This window comes from Alosa pseudoharengus, unplaced genomic scaffold, assembly GCF_046254945.1.
Source record: "Alosa pseudoharengus isolate Yale_2024_CS ecotype anadromous, Long Island Sound unplaced genomic scaffold, YU_APseudo_1.1 YU_APseudo_1.1_scf_2, whole genome shotgun sequence".
NCBI classification, from domain to species: domain Eukaryota; kingdom Metazoa; phylum Chordata; class Actinopteri; order Clupeiformes; family Clupeidae; genus Alosa; species Alosa pseudoharengus.
In genome coordinates, this window is record NW_027468663.1 from 50478546 (window position 1) to 50497839 (window position 19294).

At 41.7% G+C, this 19294-nt stretch overlaps 1 protein-coding gene across 2 annotated transcripts; it reads left to right on the forward strand.

The window, feature by feature from the left end:
• The first annotated feature begins 2586 nt into the window (after window positions 1–2586).
• adcyap1b (adenylate cyclase activating polypeptide 1b) lies at window positions 2587–7239 on the forward strand. 2 transcript variants are annotated; one of them, XM_076296063.1, is made up of 5 exons: window positions 2587–2863; window positions 3280–3384; window positions 4355–4483; window positions 5017–5121; window positions 5577–7239. In XM_076296063.1, the coding sequence occupies exons 2-5, from the start codon at window positions 3281–3283 to the stop codon at window positions 5758–5760; spliced, it is 522 nt and encodes a 173-aa protein (XP_076152178.1). In that variant the 5' UTR covers window positions 2587–2863; window position 3280; the 3' UTR covers window positions 5761–7239. The 2 variants fall into 2 exon arrangements, with proteins under 2 accessions (XP_076152178.1, XP_076152179.1); XM_076296064.1 differs by lacking the exon at window positions 5017–5121.
• Window positions 7240–19294: the final 12055 nt, after the last annotated feature.

The following is a 19294-nucleotide window of genomic DNA, read 5'->3' on the forward strand; positions in this document are numbered from 1 at the left end:
AAAAACTCTTTTGTTATGTGGAGAGATAATGACGGTGTTGGCAATGTCTTCCAGGGAGAGAAGAGGGAACTCATAATATCTTTTTTTAATATACTGTATGCCATGCAGACTTTCCTTTTTACATTTGTATATGGTTGCAAAATGAATATGAGAGTGATATGGCAGTGCTGGGGTAAAGAAAGACCCTTTCACAAGTTCCCATAACAGCCCCCATACCCCTAGAACGTACTCCATGGACCGCACGTTATGTTGTTAAGTATGCAAACCAAGACTTACTAGTCAAACAACACTGCTCAGTCTCTGAGAACTGCTCTGAAGCTAACCATATTCTACCATTTCTTCTCAAAATGACTTGCACATTTCCACACCCTCCACATGTACAGTATTGCCATCCCGGTAAAGATGAGTAAAAAGAGGTATATCAAATAATCTCTTAGCATTTTATTTTATACTTTATTGATCCCCAAGGGAAATTCAAGGTCTCAGTAGCATACAGACAACACACACACATTCACTAACAGCAGAAAAAGTAATTAAAAGTATATAATATAAAAACAAAAAACACAACTAAGCAATAAGGACAGTAGAAGATAAAGAATATACTAAATATACTAAAATACAAATTATACTAACACTTAATCTAAATCAATTCTAAAAACAGTATCCACATAGTGGTGATTAATCAATCAAGAGGCGCTTGCAATGACTGAGGCAGGGACTGAGCCTGTAATTCTCTGTGCATAGTAAGGTAAGGTAAGGTGCTCTGTGTGATAGTGCAAATTAGTAAGTCGAACAGTGCAACAGTGCAAGAATAAAGTCTATATCTATATATCTATATATATATAACTATTTAAGAAAAGGTATAAGTGTGGCCACAGTTCGGCTGTGGCATGGAGGGAGGGGTTATGCATATGTGCTAATGTGCTAATATAGCACGCAAACAGTGAGGCAGAAAGACAGTGGTAAAAGGTGGCATAAAACTAGCCCCTGAACATCACAGATCCTCCATAAATATATAATCTTGAATTTTTAGTGGCAAAAATCACATTATTTTCATATGACCACAGCATATGAATTAGTCCCAGTAACATTCAGCAAGTACGGTCATTTACATCTGTAGCTGACATTAAAGAGTTTTTCCTGGCATGACTTTGAAATAATCTGTAGAACATTGAGGCTACTTCTAGGATATTTTGTGTGTTAGAGTTGGTGACCCCAAGGTGCTACTTTTAACCTTATCTCTCTAGCAGTGATCTTTAGGGAATTTTTGCCTGTGCATAGGTGCAAGATAGACATGGGTCCTTTTCCAGTCAAGATTGGAACAGTTCCATTTGATTAAGATTTCTCAATAATCGTTTTAACTGTAGATATTGGCCTTTTCACACAGATAGGCCTAGTAGGTCTGGACCTTCTTTCCGCACAGTGCTCTGCGGATTTACCAATGGAACCCACTTGGAATTCAATCCAAAACATTAGACGGACTACAACGATGATGCCACATGATGGCGCTCTTTACCTTGTCCATAAAGAACAAACTGCATGTCTACCAGTTCAGTCATAGAATTAAATTGAATTAAATCACGCGCTTGTGAAAGGAGTGGGCACCTGTGACTAGAACTATTCGTCACTCCACGTCATAGTGTATCAAACGTTTATGCAAATACTTTCCTAAACTCCAATTCCCCCTTCATGATATAGGCTAGATAGGATACGTAATCTAACCTCCGTCATCATTGGAAAAAAAATCGTAGAAAATTTGTTCTAGGCTGCGATCAAGCACAAAGTCTATCAGAAGTCAGATAAATTAACAATAAAATATTCCCACGGGTCTACTTGAAACATTTTTTGACGTTCTTAAGACTATTCTCCATACAAAGGACACAGGTCAAGTTGACTAATGCCCCTGTTTTAGGCCGCCAATGATAATATCTTAAGGAATATTAACTTGAAATAAGGCAAAGACAATCATGTATACAATTATATAGGTCTGTGAATATAGAGAACACAATTTCCATTTAAAAGCGTGAAGAAGAATTAAAGACCATGTTGGTCAATAGGTGAAGAATTGCATATAGGCCTATAGGCTAATAAATAGCGTAGGCTACTTTGATTGCTGATTGAGGACGTTTGGTACATGAAGACAAACCAGGCAACTGGCTATTTGTTTAATTAATTGTTTGGGATAGTAGACTAGGCCTAATGAATTTTAGGTAGGCCTAAGGTATTTTATTTACCGTAGAGAAACACATAGCCTACTTTCCTGAGAAACGTGCTTGCAAAACTAGGCTGCCTAATGGTAAAACCAGTTAATAGAATGGATATATGTCTACAAATACGCCCATGACTTTGCCATCACTGTCACCTGAAATATGAGCAAGAAAAAAAACTTTATTTTAAAAACTTTTTTTTTTCAGTGGGAAAATTAAGTTTTCAAGATAACTTCCATCTGCGGTGAATGGCTGTGACCAGTTCATCGACGAGGAAGGAACTGTAGGCTATATTCCGGGAGGAAGGCTTGATGACGTCTATAGCATACTTAATGTGACTTACTGAAAAAAGGCAAGACTCGCTATTCATGGATAAAAATCCGTGGTAATCAGACCAACGGAGAAAAGTTGTGGGCAAGATATGTAGAAAACGATAACAATTTATTTTGTTGAGTTTTTTTGGTTTGATCAGGCGACTTACTCATCCCGAATTGTATATAAAAGTGCAGAGGTTGTTTGAACTGACGAGCACACAAGGAAACAGCAGAGGCGCTTCAGGGAAGAAGTGCCGTGAGAAAGATTCTTATCTCTCTCACACAAATAACAGCCGCACCCGATACGCATCCGACAACATTTCTCTACATTCTCTGCAATAGGTACGTGATGCTTCAGTCTTTTTGACATATAATTCGGTGCGTTTAAAGAACTGGAATTTCATGAGGAAACTTGAAGTTCTTGGAATTTTTTTTATTTTCATCCTCTCCTTTACGGGTTGGAAGTGGATTGTAGCCTATGCATACCCGTAAAGTTTTTATTGGTGAACCAACGTGTGGATATATCATTTCAAAGTTTATCCAGAGTCTTCTCTGCCGGGAATATGCTTGCCTTTGAATGGATTTTATTTTCGTTTGATATTGCAGTTCTAAGATTACGGTTAGGCTATGAAGGATGGATGTTCTCGTCCATGCATATGCGGTTATTGTGTGTCTATGTTCATTGGTCGGTAATGTTGCTTACAGGAGGCACACATTATGTTTCCGATTGCTTAACTGTGTTATTACTTCTTTCACAGCATGGCTAAGTCTAGTAAAGCGACTTTAGCGTTGCTTATCTACGGAATCATAATGCACTTCAGCGTCCACTGCACGCCCATCGGGCTCACCTACCCCAAAATTAGGTATGTATGAACATTTAATTATTTCTGTCTGTCTGTCTCAAATTATGGAAACATGAAACATGTGATGTGTAATGCATTGTTCTTTCATTCAAAGACTTAAAAATGATCGAGGAAATCCTGAATAGAACAAAGGAAAGCTTTACCAAACCAACGCAGTTCAAGTTCCAATTCTTTACAGTCGTTTTGTTACACAAGAAACCTCATAATTAATTGATAGTCTGTGTTATATTGTAAGTAAAAAGCAGTACAGCAACCTCTTTGGTGTATTTGATTTAAAAGTGTCATATTTGTATTTGCAAAGCCTATAGCGCAGGACGCGCAGTTTAGTTGCGCTAGCGCAAAGCAAAGGGCGATCTCTCTATGGAATTGTAGATAGAACTCCCCTTATTAAAATGAGAATGATATGAATGCAACTGACTGTGATGACGGTGGAATGGCGTCACGGAGGAGATTCGAGGTGAAACGAATGAGGATGCTTTATGGGAGATTTGGGAGGTTTTTTGAGGGTTTGACCATGATGGATAAGAACACACTTGCATGCGGTTTTTGTTTATTGATTGATTGGTTGGTTGATTTTAAGTTAGTTGCCTGTATTATCAGCAATATATTCCATAATTATCATTGCTTGGGTCAGTATTCACAGATTTATCTACAACTAAATGCTACATAATACACAGAAGGCGAGCCCACAGTAGTTTTTATTATTATTATTATTCTACGTCTCCTAACCTGAGGAGATTTTCACAGACTTCCAAAGTAGTAGGCTACTTTCCTGCAGTTTCTCTCACAGCCTTTCTGTATTAAAATGAGATTGCAATCTCGAGAATGAAGAATTTTCAGAATCTTTATCGGCATTTAAAAATTTTCATTAAAATGTCATGTTGATTACTGTCCCGAATGAGACATCCATCACGGCCGAATAATTACATTGTGGTTTATCATACCCATCTTTTCATTTCTCTTGTTTCAGACTTGAAAATGATGTATTTGACGAAGACGGGAACTCATTAAGCGATTTGGCGTTTGACACAGATCAGATTGCCATACGAAGCCCTGTCACGGACGATGTTTACACGCTATACTATCCTCCGGAAAAGAGGTGAATATAGCTTTGATACCATTTCTCAATACCAGTTAAGGACACTTTAATTTCACTTTCGTATTTGTTGCTGGTCCGTTGACGTCTGCTTGTTTTGTTTCTTAAAGTTAATGTATGTTTTGTTTCGTTATTGCTACATTTAGATGGTTATGCGTTATTTAATCTGGTTATATGGGCGTCAGAGTAGCCTGAGCCATGGGGTCCAGGAATTTAAACTAATTTAATCTGGCTAATTTAGCGATTCTAACCAAATGGTTATCGGAGATTCAATATTACCAGACAGACTGATGAACAGACAGACTGAAACAGCGAGGGAGATAGGCACATAGATCGATGGATAGCCTACTCATTGTGGGTGGCAAGGCAGTGCTTTGTTTAACAACGAATGTTCCTGTTTTAAATTAATTTGATCGTAAGTGTTATTTTATGTAATTATAGGGTATATCATTCCTTAAGTCTACATACTATTCAATGTGACATATTTATCATTTCCCTTTGGTCACTCATAATATGTGTTTGGCGTTTTATCTCAGAACGGAAAGACAAGCAGATGGTGAATTAGATAGAGCCTTGAGGGACATCCTGGTTGAGTTATCAGCAAGAAAATATCTGCATTCTCTGATGGCAGTTCATGTAGGGTAAGGGAATTTCTTTAAGCGTCTACCTGCTGTCATCACCCCCATTTAAATAGAGGTGACTCAACAGTGTCTCGTGCATCTCCCCATGTTCTACCTTTGTTTTACTTTTCTTTCCCTTTACCTGCCCATTATACGTTTTTATTTTTTATTTATTTGAGCTACTGTTGTCTTTGTCTTTGCCATGGGTTGGCAACAGTGATGTAGCGTTATCTGTGGTGACAAAACCCCAATAAAGTTTATTGTATTCTAAAACCTGGTGGATATCGCAGGAAAGCCTCACAATTTCACGTGGATGTCTTATAATTAAACATTAAAGACATGATTGTTTTATTGTAGTTATCGGGAATAATAAGAGTTTTAGTGTGAGAGAAGAGAAGAAAAATCGACGATAAGATACCTGTTTGCCTTTTGTTCTACCATTTGGTAAAATTCTGTTGTTTTTTTTCATTCTGAAGCGGAGGAACCAGCATGGAAGAGGATTCGGAACCCTTATCAAAAAGACATTCGGACGGGATCTTCACCGACAGCTACAGTCGTTACCGAAAACAGATGGCCGTCAAAAAATATCTTGCAGCAGTCTTGGGGAGAAGGTACAGACAGAGATTTAGAAACAAAGGACGTCGGTTTTCCTATTTGTAGCGTCGATAAATGTCCCTAACAGCCCTCCCGTGTGTACATTCTATCCTAAGATCAAGTCATCCTGATATAACTGACTAATCAGTGAATCGCGCCTGTGTTCTTTAAACATGTATTTATGTATGAAGTAAAGCCATTAAAATGAATATTTTAATAATAACATTGTTTTTTTTTCTTTTTGTACAAGAGAAGCACTTGAGACTGCACAGTTCTACTTTGTGGACCAATCATTTAGTTTTATGTATATAGCTATATGTTGAGAAAAACAACCTAAAAAAGCTGAAGAAAAAAGAAATTGTGCACCTTGAACGTTATACGCCTGAAACATTTTAAAAGTCGTCATTATATGCAGAAAATAAATAGATTTTAAAAAGACAATCAAAGTTCTGAATGTTATACTTATTTTTGTAATCGATGTTTAAAAAGAAAAGATAGTAGTGTTGTTATTTTGCTCTATACCGGCCCTGAGTGAACTTATTTTAGCATGGTCTGTTCCGAAACCGTAGAAAAGGTCATCGTTTCTCATGTAGACTACTTGTTGAAAAGAGCCTTGTGTTGTGGGATTGGGCTGAATGTAGCGAGCTAGCTGCTGTGATGTTCACATTATTTTTGTGAGCTTTTCTCATACAAGCCACTCTAAAAGTGATTGTGTTGCTTGTGTTTATAGTGGTGTCCAGTGAGCTGGATGTCCACCCTGATAAGACTAACCAAGAGACATTTCTGGTGTAGCTGTTTTAATGCCTTGCCTGCAAAATAGATTTTTCCCAAATATACTACATATCATGTCATATGTATGACATTTACTTCAACATGCCTGCATGTCAGCCTCCATAATGGTTTAATTTGTTTGTAGTTCTAGGTCTCATCTCAGTGTTCTCATGCCTACTATCCTTCAGCTCTAGTCCATGTTGTGTCTACATCCCCTCTTGCCATGCTGCTTAATCTCATCACCTCACCCTCTTGGTGTTCTTGTTTTGAGCAATGGTGATAGATTCATTTATGCCTTTTCCAGGAGGATTTTTCTCCAGTTTAGGAAAACTTGCAGGAAAAGGGCAATGGATGGAATGAGATCGCCTGACTCTTATTGTTCTGTTTGTTGAACTGGGTCCTATAGACCCCATTGTGGAGATGGCATGCCAGTCGCTAGGTGTCAAGTAAGCTTCGGGATGGTTTAATATTGCATTTGTTCTGTATGAGTAGAAAAAAAACCCTTTTTGACACATATCATGGTAGTATTCGTGCCCATTTTTTATTGATTGGCATTGGCTTCAGTGAAATTACAGGAGGTGTAGCCTAGTTCAAGATCAGCTGAAAGCTGATTATCGGAAGTCCTATTTAATTTTGCTGAAGAAGACTAAATGTAGTACTATTCCCAGTATGCTTTGGATATTGGTCATGTTTTTCAGATATTGTAAAAGTTATTGTATGTTTATTTGTAAGATCAAAAGATAGACAGAATGTGAGAGAGAAAGAGAGAGGGAGAGAAAGAGACTGAGAGACACAGAGAGAGAGAGAGAGAGAGAGAGAGAGAGAGAGAGAGAGAGAGAGCACATTGGAAAAGGAGAGCTCATCTTTTTAAAGGTTGGGATATGGAGAAGGTGTACCATGGGATATTTAAGTGATGATCTCAAAGTGACATCCTCTTATAAACGAACCAGGATTGATATCAATTCGTCTGCTGGCAGAGATAATCTTATAATTTGGCATAAATACTGATTTAACTCAAAAATGCTAGATGTATGTGTACAGTGTGTACCTATACCACACATGCTTTATATGGAGATTAGACCTCTTGCAGCCAGTAATTCAATCTCTTGCCCATTGTCCCATGCATGAAATCAATCTTTCTCCAATTTGGCATTCTCCCCCAGGCTTTCTGTGAGCGTGGGCGTGTGCTAGCGTGTGTGTATGTGTGTGTTTGTGTGCGTGTGTGCACGTTTGTGTGCGTGCGTGTGACTGTGTTTGTGAGTATGTGAGACTATGTTGAGTATGGAAGAGAACACAGTCTTTGACTGTGGTGCCTTGCTTCAATGTAAATCAAAAATCGCCACAAAACATGGATGGCAATTTCAGTGGCCCTACAATGCTGCAGACTATTAGCTTACATTTAATCATCACATTCTTTCCTCTTTTATTTCAAGCCTGGATTGACCTATAATATAATCTAGACTCGAAAAGCATGGCCAAACATAGTGAGACTATCTAATCTTATAAACTGGTGTTAATGGCTGAAGTATTAATTGTTTCAGGGATGTTTTCATGAATATTTAATTGTGACAAGCGAAGTGTTTCTGTGTTTGCATTGGCCATCACTTGATGCATATTGGACCCATCTATGTTGAAGTCCATTAGGGCATTTTTTTGTCGTGTTGTTGCATTGATAGAGTTTCTTGACCATTGATGGAAAGCATTGTGGTACCCAGCTCACAGCACAGCCTGTTGTACACACTTATGAAAGCGCCAGAAGCCTTAATGTGGAAGTTTTCTCTATATCTCCAACAATGTGTGAAAAGTAAAAAAATTAGCTAAGTGACATCGTCATATTTACACATATAACTCCTTAGGGGGGAGGGGGTAACGTTTTTAAATGTTAAAGAAGTGTTGTAAGATTTGTATGAATAAATTTTTGTAAACAACACAAACTCTAATGGATGTCTAATCTTTGAAACACAACACTTTAGATGTCTGTATCTTTATGTACAAAGATGTGTGAAGATTGGTGATCTTAAAAGTACAATTAAATCAGAACCAAGAACTGACTGACAGAGTTTAATGTAAATGCACAATTTGAATTGAAAGAGTCTTGCATACAGATGGTTCACAGATATTTATTTTCAGAAGACCAGTTTAGTATATGTTAGGTACTTGAATATTTGATCCTACATACATACAAACAAACATACATGCATACGTACAAAGACATAAAGGACAACGTCTCAAGCTTTCTCAGCATATAATGCATGCAGACTCAGTTGTCAGTTCAGAGACAAAGATAATGGCATTGCATTGCACATCACATTAAAATAAAAAAGCATGCTCTTTAACTGGTTGACCACTAACAAAGTCATAATATAGGTCATGTGGGAAAATTAACATTCTAAATATGAGAAAGATAAACAAAGTTTCAACATTTACTAATATAGAAATATAATTATTATAGTTGGAGCATCCTGAGAGAGCATCACAACATGACTGACTTACAAGATGTTGTTTATTAGATAATATGTAAATAGGACAATTGAATGGGAATAGGTGGGGATGCAATGGCCTAGCCAGAAATGGACCAAAGACTGTAACAGATTTGAGTCCATGTATTGACAGCTTTAACTTCTACAGCACCCAAAGCAACTCAAAAGCCTGGCATATCCTGTCTTTAAAAGCATTGCAGAAAGCACTTGCTTTTACTGTCTGGTCTACAATAATCCCTTTTGGTCTCATTCCAATGGTTGGAATTAACTTGGGTATTCCTTAAAATAGTTACTTCTTTGATATACTATGTGCTTAGACACATGTGCCAAGATTCCTTTGTGATATGCAAAGTGTTTCCTTGATCCATTCATGAAACAGAAATAGATAGGAAGTGCTACTATTTAAAAAACACTGGCTTCCAGCAGTAGGCCTACTACTGCACACCTCACCACTGAGCACCAGCTGTCTGTCAGGCCTACCTTCCAAGGGTAGATAAAGTGACACAGATAAAGGGACAGCTGCAAAGAATTTGGACTGTGTGGTAGAATGAGAACAAGTCTTAATATTGTTTCATTTGCCTCCGCGAATGAAGGGACCCTTTAGTTCAGGGACATTCTTAACCAGGATCGTGTTGTTGAAATGATTTCTCCCATTGCTGTACCTACCTGTGTCCATGGACACGGATACAGTCACACACACACACACACACACACACACACACACACACACACACAAAGCTTTAGATAAGGCTGTGAGACAACAAAGCAGACCAATAGTCGTGTAGAGCGTAACGCTTGAGGCACGCAGCTTCCCAGATTAGAGGTAATGAACTCAAATTGAGCTTCCTGCAGTCACACTCCTAACGCAATGAGTTGGGAAATGAGCAGTCTCCTCATGCAGGTCTTTACCGAGGTCACACCAAAGCTCTCTCTCTCTCTCTCTCTCTCTCTCTCTCTCTCCTTCCCTTTTCCTGTGTGCCTTGCCACCCCCTGCCCCCTTTTCGCCTCTCCTCCCTCTTGCTATTTCTCTCTCTCACTCTCTCTCTATCTACTTTCCCTTCTCCCTCCCTTTTTCTCGTCACTGCTACTTTCTGTTTTTCCGTTGGTGAGCCTCCCCCAGGGATAGGTCTATCTTTGCAGCCCTGGAGGATGTGTGGTCAAGATCGGGTAGGGAAGCTCGACGTGTTTATCGTCTGTGTTGGGGAAAAAGCACTCTCCCACTCCGGCTCAAATTGGCCTTTGATAACTTTTACACACTTAGTCTTGCAAATGGAGGCCCGGAGGGACAAGCAAATGGCTATTCTTATGCTGTTAGACAGGCAGGGCCAACCTCGAGTTAAAAAAAAAAAAAACTTAAGATGCACATTAAGCAGTGGATGCTTCCCAGATGGCTGGTGCTGTGGAGAGATGTGGACCTACGGGGAAGAGGAAGGAGAAATCTGCTGGATGTCAAAAACAAACATTCCTACGGGGAGGCTTTTACACACAGCACAGGGCGATGCCTCCAATGGGGCGGGGGGGGGGGGGGTAAATGGGGGAGGGGGCTGCTGTCAAGGCTGCCTCTCGTAAAAACACACACAATTTGGATCAATCCCAAGGCAGCTCCAGTCGAGTCCCCTCTCAGTCACAATCTCAGTCGGTAAAATCGGGCGGAGGTATGGGACCAATCAACACGTCACACTCTCCCAAGCTGACATCCCTCACAAATAGTACGCCTGTGTGCCACAGTGGCCACTTGCTTGTGCGTCCTGCCCGGTGCGTTAGGGGGGAGGGGGAGTGGCTGCCCGGTGCGTTAGGGGGGAGGGGGAGTGGCTGCGGCCCTGAGGGAGCTGAGGCCGGTGGGTGTGGCGGTGGGTGTGGCGGTGGCCGCAGCTCCATTAGTCTGATCAGAGACTGAGGCCTGAGCCGGTGCCAGAGCCTGCCTCCCCGAGCCTAACCCAATCAGGGAAGTGTTGCCGAGCAACAGGCCACAGAGGAACACGCGTGTACATGGAAGCATAGGGTGTGTGTGTGTGTGTGTGTGTGTGTGTGTGTTTTGAGACTATGTGCACCTATGTTTAGTGATGAATATGTGCACCTATGCTTAGACCCTGCAAGAGAATTCATCCTCCAGTCAGCATTCAGTTTTCAGAGTAAAAGAGGAGAATGGAACAGAGAGAAAAAAAATTGTTCCATTCATCACGCTGATGCTCCAACTGACAGAACAAAGGTGGGTAACAGCATGGGGAGGCTAAAGCCAAGTGACTTGTCTTGAGAGCCACACAAGGCAGCAGGGATGAGACTTTATCTTCCCGACGCTGTCAGCTAGACTGCTAGTCTCTTTCCCGTCGGGGTCAAGGCAGATTTCCTCCACTGACTACTGACCGCCTGATATCCATATCATGGGCACAGTTGTTAAGTTCTGCCCCCATCTACATTTTATAAACTGACTGGGAATATAATCAAGTTCAATCAATCTCACAAAAAAAAAGCAACAATGCTTCTTGCATTTTGCACTGCCTTCAGTTCAGTAGATTGCACCTAACTGTCTGTTGGTGGGTAGCCCTGTGGCTATGTTTAGTTGCTATTCATCTCAGTCCCGCATTTATTTGCATGTGCTCTGCTGCCATTGCCACCCCCCCCACACACACACACACAAGCTCTCATCTTTGGCTTGTCAGCTGACAATTGCATCCAAAAGGCACATGGACAGGGTTATGATTGACACATGGACAGGGTTATGATTGACGAAGCTGACATCCTATCAGAGCTGCCTCATACATAACAGATATATTTGGCATATTGTTTCTTGGACACTCCCTATTGCTCACAAAGGAAAAGAAGAGAAATGGTTAAATGTGTGAACCTGATGGTGAACCTGATGATCAACATTCAATTAACAAAGAAATGCTAATGAAAAAAAAAAACTAGTTTTATCCTACGCAGAATATATCACACACATAACACACACACACACACACACACACGGAACATCAACCAGAAATACAATCTATTCTATTCTAATGTAAATCTATTATTTTTCCTCCTACATTGGATTACATACTGACTGTATTCTATTCAGAAGATTTGTTATTCTTTTAGAACAATGGCATTTGGTAGAATCCCTTCTCTTTAAGCAAAGGCTGTAAAATAAACAGGAGCAGTATACCCCACACTGGGAGCCTCCATTTTAGCAGCTCATAAGTTGTGCGTGTGCGAGTGTTTAATCATCAAACTAACCCCCCTCGCTCCCACCTGATCCCCCTGGAAGAGACCGGCTGGAGGAGCTGCCAGGCTCCAGGCAGAGGGGGAAGGCACAGGCTACTCCTCCAGGGAATTCCAAACAAACAACACAATATTTTTACCCCCCTATCTCCTCCTTGTGTTGGTGTAAAAATGAAATCTCTCTCTCTCTCGTTTAACCACTATGTACATCTGCCTCTATGTGTGTGTATGTATGTGTGTGTGTGTGTGTGTGTGTGTGTGTGTGTGTGTGTGTGTGTGTGTGTGTGTGTGTGTATGTGTGTGTGTGTGTGTGTGTGTGTGTGTGTGTGTGCGTGTGTGTGTATGTGTGTGTGTTTGTGTGTATGAGCAGGAACACCTAGGGGAAGTAATTTGCAGACACAGGAGTATGTCAAAGGTAGCCCGGTGTCCTTTGGTTACTAAGCAGGGGGGAAGGGTTTGGTGTTGTTATGTGTGTGTGTGTGTGTGTGTGTGTGTGTGTGTGTGTGTGTATGCATGTGTGTGTGTTGTGTTGGTTGTTTCTGAGAAACATCTAGTCCCTGATGGTTCATTCACAAAGTTGGCATAGTGGTGCTCTGTGCTGGAGGATATACAGGTGCTTTGTGTATGTGTGTGTGTGTGTGTGTGTGTGTGTGTGTGTGTGTGTGTGTGTGTGTGGGTGTGTGGGTGTGGCAATCTCAGAAGTATACTTGGAGGGGTCAGACCATTGTGTAAAAATAATGCACTCCAGCAAGATCAAGCGATTCACAGAGACACTGTCCGTGACGCAACATCTCCTTTCTGGCCATAAATCATTCAGTGGCACCGGCTAAAAGCCCCGGGGGTGGCTGGTAGCGGGGGAGGAGAGGTGAGGTGGAGTCGGGTGGGGAAGGGTGGGGTTATGGAGTGGGTGGGATTGGGGGGGATCCAGACTAACAGCTGATGGGTAGGGCCACGGATAGGAAGGGGCTGGGCAGGGGTGTTGGGGGTGGGGGGCTTCCTCCTCCAGATCTCTGCTGAGAGTCCATGTCCGTCACGAATGCTGTCACTCGGCCGGGCAGGCAGGAAGCCGACTATAACCCACAGTCCTCTTCTCCAGGGGCCCGACATCAACACACACTTCTGCTGCTGGCCGGATGTCAAATGTGAGAAGCCAGAACACACAGGGTTCTCTCTCTCTCTCTCTGTCTGTCTGTCTCTCGCCCTCTCTCTCTCTCTCTGCCTGCGCCTAACCGATTAGCCTCTCACAGAGGCACTTAACCTGTAGTGGGTAAACCCTGTGATCATGAAACTGGGTCAATAATAGAGGAGTACATTTCATGCAATCTTTCTCTCTCTCTTTCTCATAGGCATCTCTCTCTCTCGATCTCTCTCTTTCTCTCTCTCTCTTTCTCTATCTCTCTTTCTCTGTCTCATAGGCATGGACATCAGAAGGGTGTGTTTTTTTGTGTTCATATCAACAAGCACGGAGCAATGGAAACACATTGTGTGGAAAGTGAATGCTGCTCTTTGTGACATCCCCGGGTCAGTCGGGAGGAGGGGAGGGAGGGCGCAAGTTCAAGTTAATATTTGTATCATGGCAGAGTAGGCTGCTCTGGTGAGCATCACCATGAATACTAAAGGGGCATCAGGACTGCCCTGCACAGCCCTTTTCCTGTTCCGACACCCCCAACCCCCCTCACACACACACACACACACACACACACACACACACACACACACACACACACACACACACACACACACACACACACACTCTCCCGAGAGCCGGGGACATCTGCTCATGTGCCATGCGGTGCTCACAGGGCCGCTGTCCGTGGTGCTGATGGTGTTAATGACTGTGGGCCTCTCAGCCTGGGAGGGGCCGGCCAGGGACCTGGCTGTTCATGGCCATGAGGTAAGCGCTAATGAACCAAGCTTGGATCAGCAGTCTTGCTCTGAAGCAGATATGGCAGACTTTGGACCTGGCTGTTTTGCTCCTGGATTAATTGCCATTATTTTATGGGGGGGGGGGGCCACATCTTGTCTCAAACAAGGATTTTAAACAGGTCTTCAAGAAATAAAAACGTTTCCTGGTAACATTGTAGAGATAATGATAAAATCACAATTCTTATTTTTTTTCTGATTTATTTAGGGAGTTTTAGATGTAGCTACAAATATGACAACATTCATATAAACAGTGGACTGTCAGATACCATGGAAGCAACATCATATAAAACCTTGATAGCGTAAAAAACAGCTGACTGACAGAGGCAAATAGATGCTATCCATCTCTCTGTCTCCGAGACAGATTTGTGGTTGATTTCCTTTACCTGCTGACATGGGGAGTTTATGAAGTACACATTTCAGTCATCTCCTCACAAATGTTCAATCCTCCCCTCCCCCCCCCCCCCCCCCCCCCAGCTCCACAGAGCCGTGTTTCACAGGAAGACAGATCCTCCTCGTTTTCTGCTCAACACTCTCAAAGATCAAAAACATATTTTTCTTCCTTCGCCAAGATGTATCTTACAGCACCAGGGCTCTTCCTCAACAAAAGCTTGTCATCCGGCTGTGACAAACGTAAGCAGCACGGCATGTGGGCACCCAAAGACAAAGATACCCAACCAATCTGGGATCCTGGTGCTTCAGGAGGCTGGAAGTGTGTTTACATCATTATGGCAGTAATGTTTTTAGTTTGCGATAGGAGGTAAAAACATGCAGATTTTTATCGAGTTGCTCACAAATGGGAATTGCAAAGTCACTGTATACTCCTCCTGGACAAAATGACTGCCACAGAAAAGTTTATGGAGAACATTTCCTTTCCGTTTGAACTGAATAAATCTGCATTTGTGTTCAGGGCTTCTGTCCTATTTAAAACATCTTCAATAAACAGCTTCTTAGCGAGATACTGAGGAATAGGACACCTACAGCCACACTGAATAGACATGAGCACCACTCATTTGATAATGTCCTTTGGCACCACTTCCAGGAGAAGCAGTGTCCATCTACAGCCTGATGCCTCACCGTGGTTCTGGGAATAAAGACCACTCCCAGGAGTGTGGCCATGGCCCCATTCCTGAATGTAAGCCCATAGAGAAGAAAGACACCAACTACACCCCCATAATGAGTGTGTCTCAGCTGCCAACGGGTCAGAAGTAAAGTGTACTGCTATACTTGTGATGTGTGAGAAATAACATGATATCTCATCATGAGATATGAATTGAATTTCCCCTTGGGGATTGATAAAGTATCTATCTATCTATCTATCTATCTATCTATCTATCTATCTATCTATCTATCTATGTCTCATCAGCCTTAACAAACACACAAACAAAGACATGGCACATTTATGCTTGGCAAATCATATGTTTAGAAGGTGTATGTGTATAGTGTGTATGTATGTGTATAGTACTACAGTAATATGGCCATGTTTACAGTAATATGACCCTGCATGTTAATACAATCTTACAGTAATATTACATAATAGTAGTGAATAATCTAGAAGTATGACAGAAAAAAGAACAGCAAAAGACAACTGAATGACAGAAGATAAATTGGGAAGAAAGATGCTGTAGGTGTGAGAAACAGATAGAGAGATGTGAGAGAGAGAGAAAGAGAGAGAGTTAGGTGGTAATGAGATAGAGACAGAGATTGGTAGAGAGAGAAAGGAAGTGAGACTGCAGAAAAGCAAGACTGAGGGTACACGAATCACTGGGTGGTGGGAAGCAGCCACAGTGAGAGTCTCCTCATTCACACTCAGGAAATGCAGACAGCTCTCGCTCTCCTGGGGGCAGGAGCTCGTGGTGGCACAGGGACACATCTCGGCCTGCCCACCCGCCCACCTCTCCTCTCAGTGGGTCTCAAGCTCCTGCTTTGTGTCTCTACACGTCTGACGGAAATGTGACAGGGCTTTCCTATCATTCCCACATTCATATCAGTGGAAGTGACTCATCCACATGTTAGATTTAGAAAGAGAGACTGCGAGACAGACAGACAGAGAGAGAGAGAGAGAGAGAGAGAGAGAAAGAGAGAGAGAGAGAGAAAGAGAGAGAGAGAAAGAGAGAGAGAGAGAAAGAGAGAGAGGGGGGGGGGGCAGACAGACACACCGGAGACAGATCAAAAACTGTGCTAATCCACAGAGGGCATTAACGCAAAGTTATGAATGGAAGATTATGGACAGATTTACCTGACAGTAACCTCTGTATATTGTTATATATCACTGCGGACGTGGTGGAGAACGGTAACATCACTGACTGATAATCGGTCAACCCGGGGTCAACTCCCTCACCTGCCGTTACGAGTCTGTGTCACTTTGGATTAACACATCTGCTAAATATCAGTCAACTTTAACTTTTAACTTTGGTGCCTGTAGGGGAAAATGTCATGATTGAAAAAGACATGGCCTCTTCCAACACACTAGAGAAGTCTGCAGCGAATTCAAGTATTTCCCTCACGTCTGTGCTGAGGCCCTGAATGCTGTGAACACCGAGTGAATACCTCAGACGCAGCGTGACTGCCAGTTAATCCCATCTATCGAGAGCCACTGCTGTCAGTCAGTCAGTCAGCTACCAAAGGGAAGAATGTGAACATTAGCCATCCTGCCACAGCAGAGCCATGCCTCTGGGCCACAGCGCTGTTTTGACAGTCATTGAAAGCATATCATACTTTTTGTGAATGGGCGGCCAAGTGCCAACACAGTCATTGCTGAGAGAGCCTCTGCACTTCATGGAGTGATGGTTGCTATGCAGGCACGGCTCATAAAACTATCTTATTTATTTCACATTACCTTGCAACAGCATCACTCATGTGAGGTCAAAAAGTGTTGAGAATTTTAAATAATATGATATGAGGAGTATACAGCTATTACACAAAGCACAGAAACAGAACCATTGGTTAAGCTTGAAAATGTTATCTAAAAAGAGTTTTTGCAGAAGTGTTACTAAGGGAGTTCTAGTCAATTATTCAATAGGTCAGACAATTATTTCAAAGGTGTAAGTCAGGGAGATACAGTCACATATCAAACCTGTCAAGCTCCTTAGTTACCTCAGATATGTTTCTCATATCTCCTAATGAGGCTCAAAATGGAGGACTGTAACTTTAAAGTAGGCTTAAACAGCCTCATAAAGGATTCATGAAAAGTCCTTGGCTAAATATATAAAAACCACCAAAGGATACAAAACACAAAGCAATTCAGCCAAAAAAGAAGAAGAAAACCCTGAAGTATATCAGAGCCTGTTGATTATCCTTCACCGTGTTTGGACATAATCAACACATTTCTTCAATCAATTTGTAAAGCTCATTTTGACTTCTCTTGTCCAATTCCTTACATACAATCAGTGTATGCATGCACAATCATTACAGCTAAAGTGAGATGGTCAGTGGATCATCTGGCCAATCGATTCCGTTTCGAAAGTGAAAATTGATCATCAAAAAATGATTACCCGTATTTGATTTTCATTTTAAAAATACAAAATTCGGAAAATGAAGATTCACATCGTTGTTCGCTCTCCCCACTGGTGGAACACAAACCACAAACAGTAAAGCCGCTCTCAATGTTAAGATTCACAAGCCTACATTTAAATTTCTATGCTGGTGATGGTAGGACGTTTTTACTGAGAAGAGATGAAACACAATAGCCTAATCTATGTCCTACACATGGACATAGATTTATCTGTTGATTAGGCCTGTAGGCCTACAATGCATCACAGGCTAGCCTACCTAGGCCTATATTTATCATGCCTGGTGATACTTTGTATAGCTTTATTCCCTTGCACAGGAAGCTAGAAAGCCTGTTTGCATTTTCTAGCCTCAACAAAAGTAAAAAGAACAGCATAGCTAGACAAAGCCTTACATCAGAGTAGGTTAGTGTAGGTCTATGCATATGCAGGCTTAGTAGTTTATGGTGGGGAGTTAGAGATACTGGAGAAAACTCAACAGCCAAATAGGCTACACCTCCCCCTTCAGTGCTCCTCACAACTCCTTCAACCCTGTGCATCAGCACACACCTGTTGTTTGACATTTTGTGTGTCGGTGGTCCCCCCCTAGGGTTTCCAATTTACAGAGCCAGGGTTAAGTACAACACTATGTCCTTACCCCCCCCCCCCCCAGTAGACAAGCTCTCTGATGCGGGGTAACTGAGGAGCTGTTATCTTTCATTGTGTCTTTTCACAGGACCACTTCTGACACGTTTGCCTCTATCATGATAGGTAGTGTGGAAGCTCTAACGTGTTAAGAGGCACCTAAATGAAAATGGACAGGTAACACAGTCACCACGCGCACACAACACATGTGATGCTCCATGCAAAGTTGCTAGGTGCTCCTTTCAGAACACCCTCTGTGGAGGGACATAGGCCTATATACTGTCACCGGCTACCAACTTTTATTTTTCCCTAGCAAAAGTGATTTCCCGATTTGTAATTTCATACTTGAAACCAATGGAGAAAAAAGAAAACGACACGATTCTCGTTTCATTTTTGAAATGGCATCACAACTTGGTGTGTAATGTCTGAACAAATATTATGACTGCCAGTAGCAGAATCTAATAATGTGTCAGCATTGTGGAATGGATTATTGATAACTGACCAGCATTATAGATTTGTTTAGGGGACAGTTAATAAAGTCAATAAACATCAGATTTCTATTTAGAATTCAATTCTCAAGTGAAATCCTGTTGCCCCTTTTGACTTTGGGGATCAAGGTTCATGTCCAAGCTAGGCTCTGTAAAGTGCCTTGAGACAATTTCTTATGCTATGACACTAATAAAACAGAATGGCTCTGATTTGAAGTTATAAGACTCCATGCAGGCAAGCTTTTCTTATTGGACTATCTATGTTACCTAACTATGTTTAGAAGTGTCAGTTGATATTATTCTTATCTATCAAAACCATGCAGCTCAAATGTGCATGAACGTCATTATACATGCTGGTGATTTGAACACATACTGTATTACCCTCTCATTAGTGCATCAGTGACAGTTAAGCTTATACTGTAGAATACCTGCTGCTGTGAAACCAACAGAAATTATGTAAATTGTGTCAATCTTTAGGTTTAAAAGAACAACAGTGGTGCACCCTCAGCCACTGCACAGCAATGTGCTCTGCTCTGACAGGTGTACGTTAACGCAGGACCAAACATATCGATTGCTTGTTCATGAATGCCCTTTGTCAGCA

Excerpts from the sequence above, each read along its gene's own strand:
- adcyap1b (XM_076296063.1), top strand. The coding sequence starts at position 3,281 with ATGGCTAAGTCTAGTAAAGCGACTTTAGCGTTGCTTATCTACGGAATC. Across the intron at positions 4,484-5,016 it reads TACTATCCTCCGGAAAAGAG|AACGGAAAGACAAGCAGATG; the intron begins GTGAATATAGCT and ends GTTTTATCTCAG. Across the intron at positions 5,122-5,576 it reads CTGATGGCAGTTCATGTAGG|CGGAGGAACCAGCATGGAAG; the intron begins GTAAGGGAATTT and ends TTCATTCTGAAG.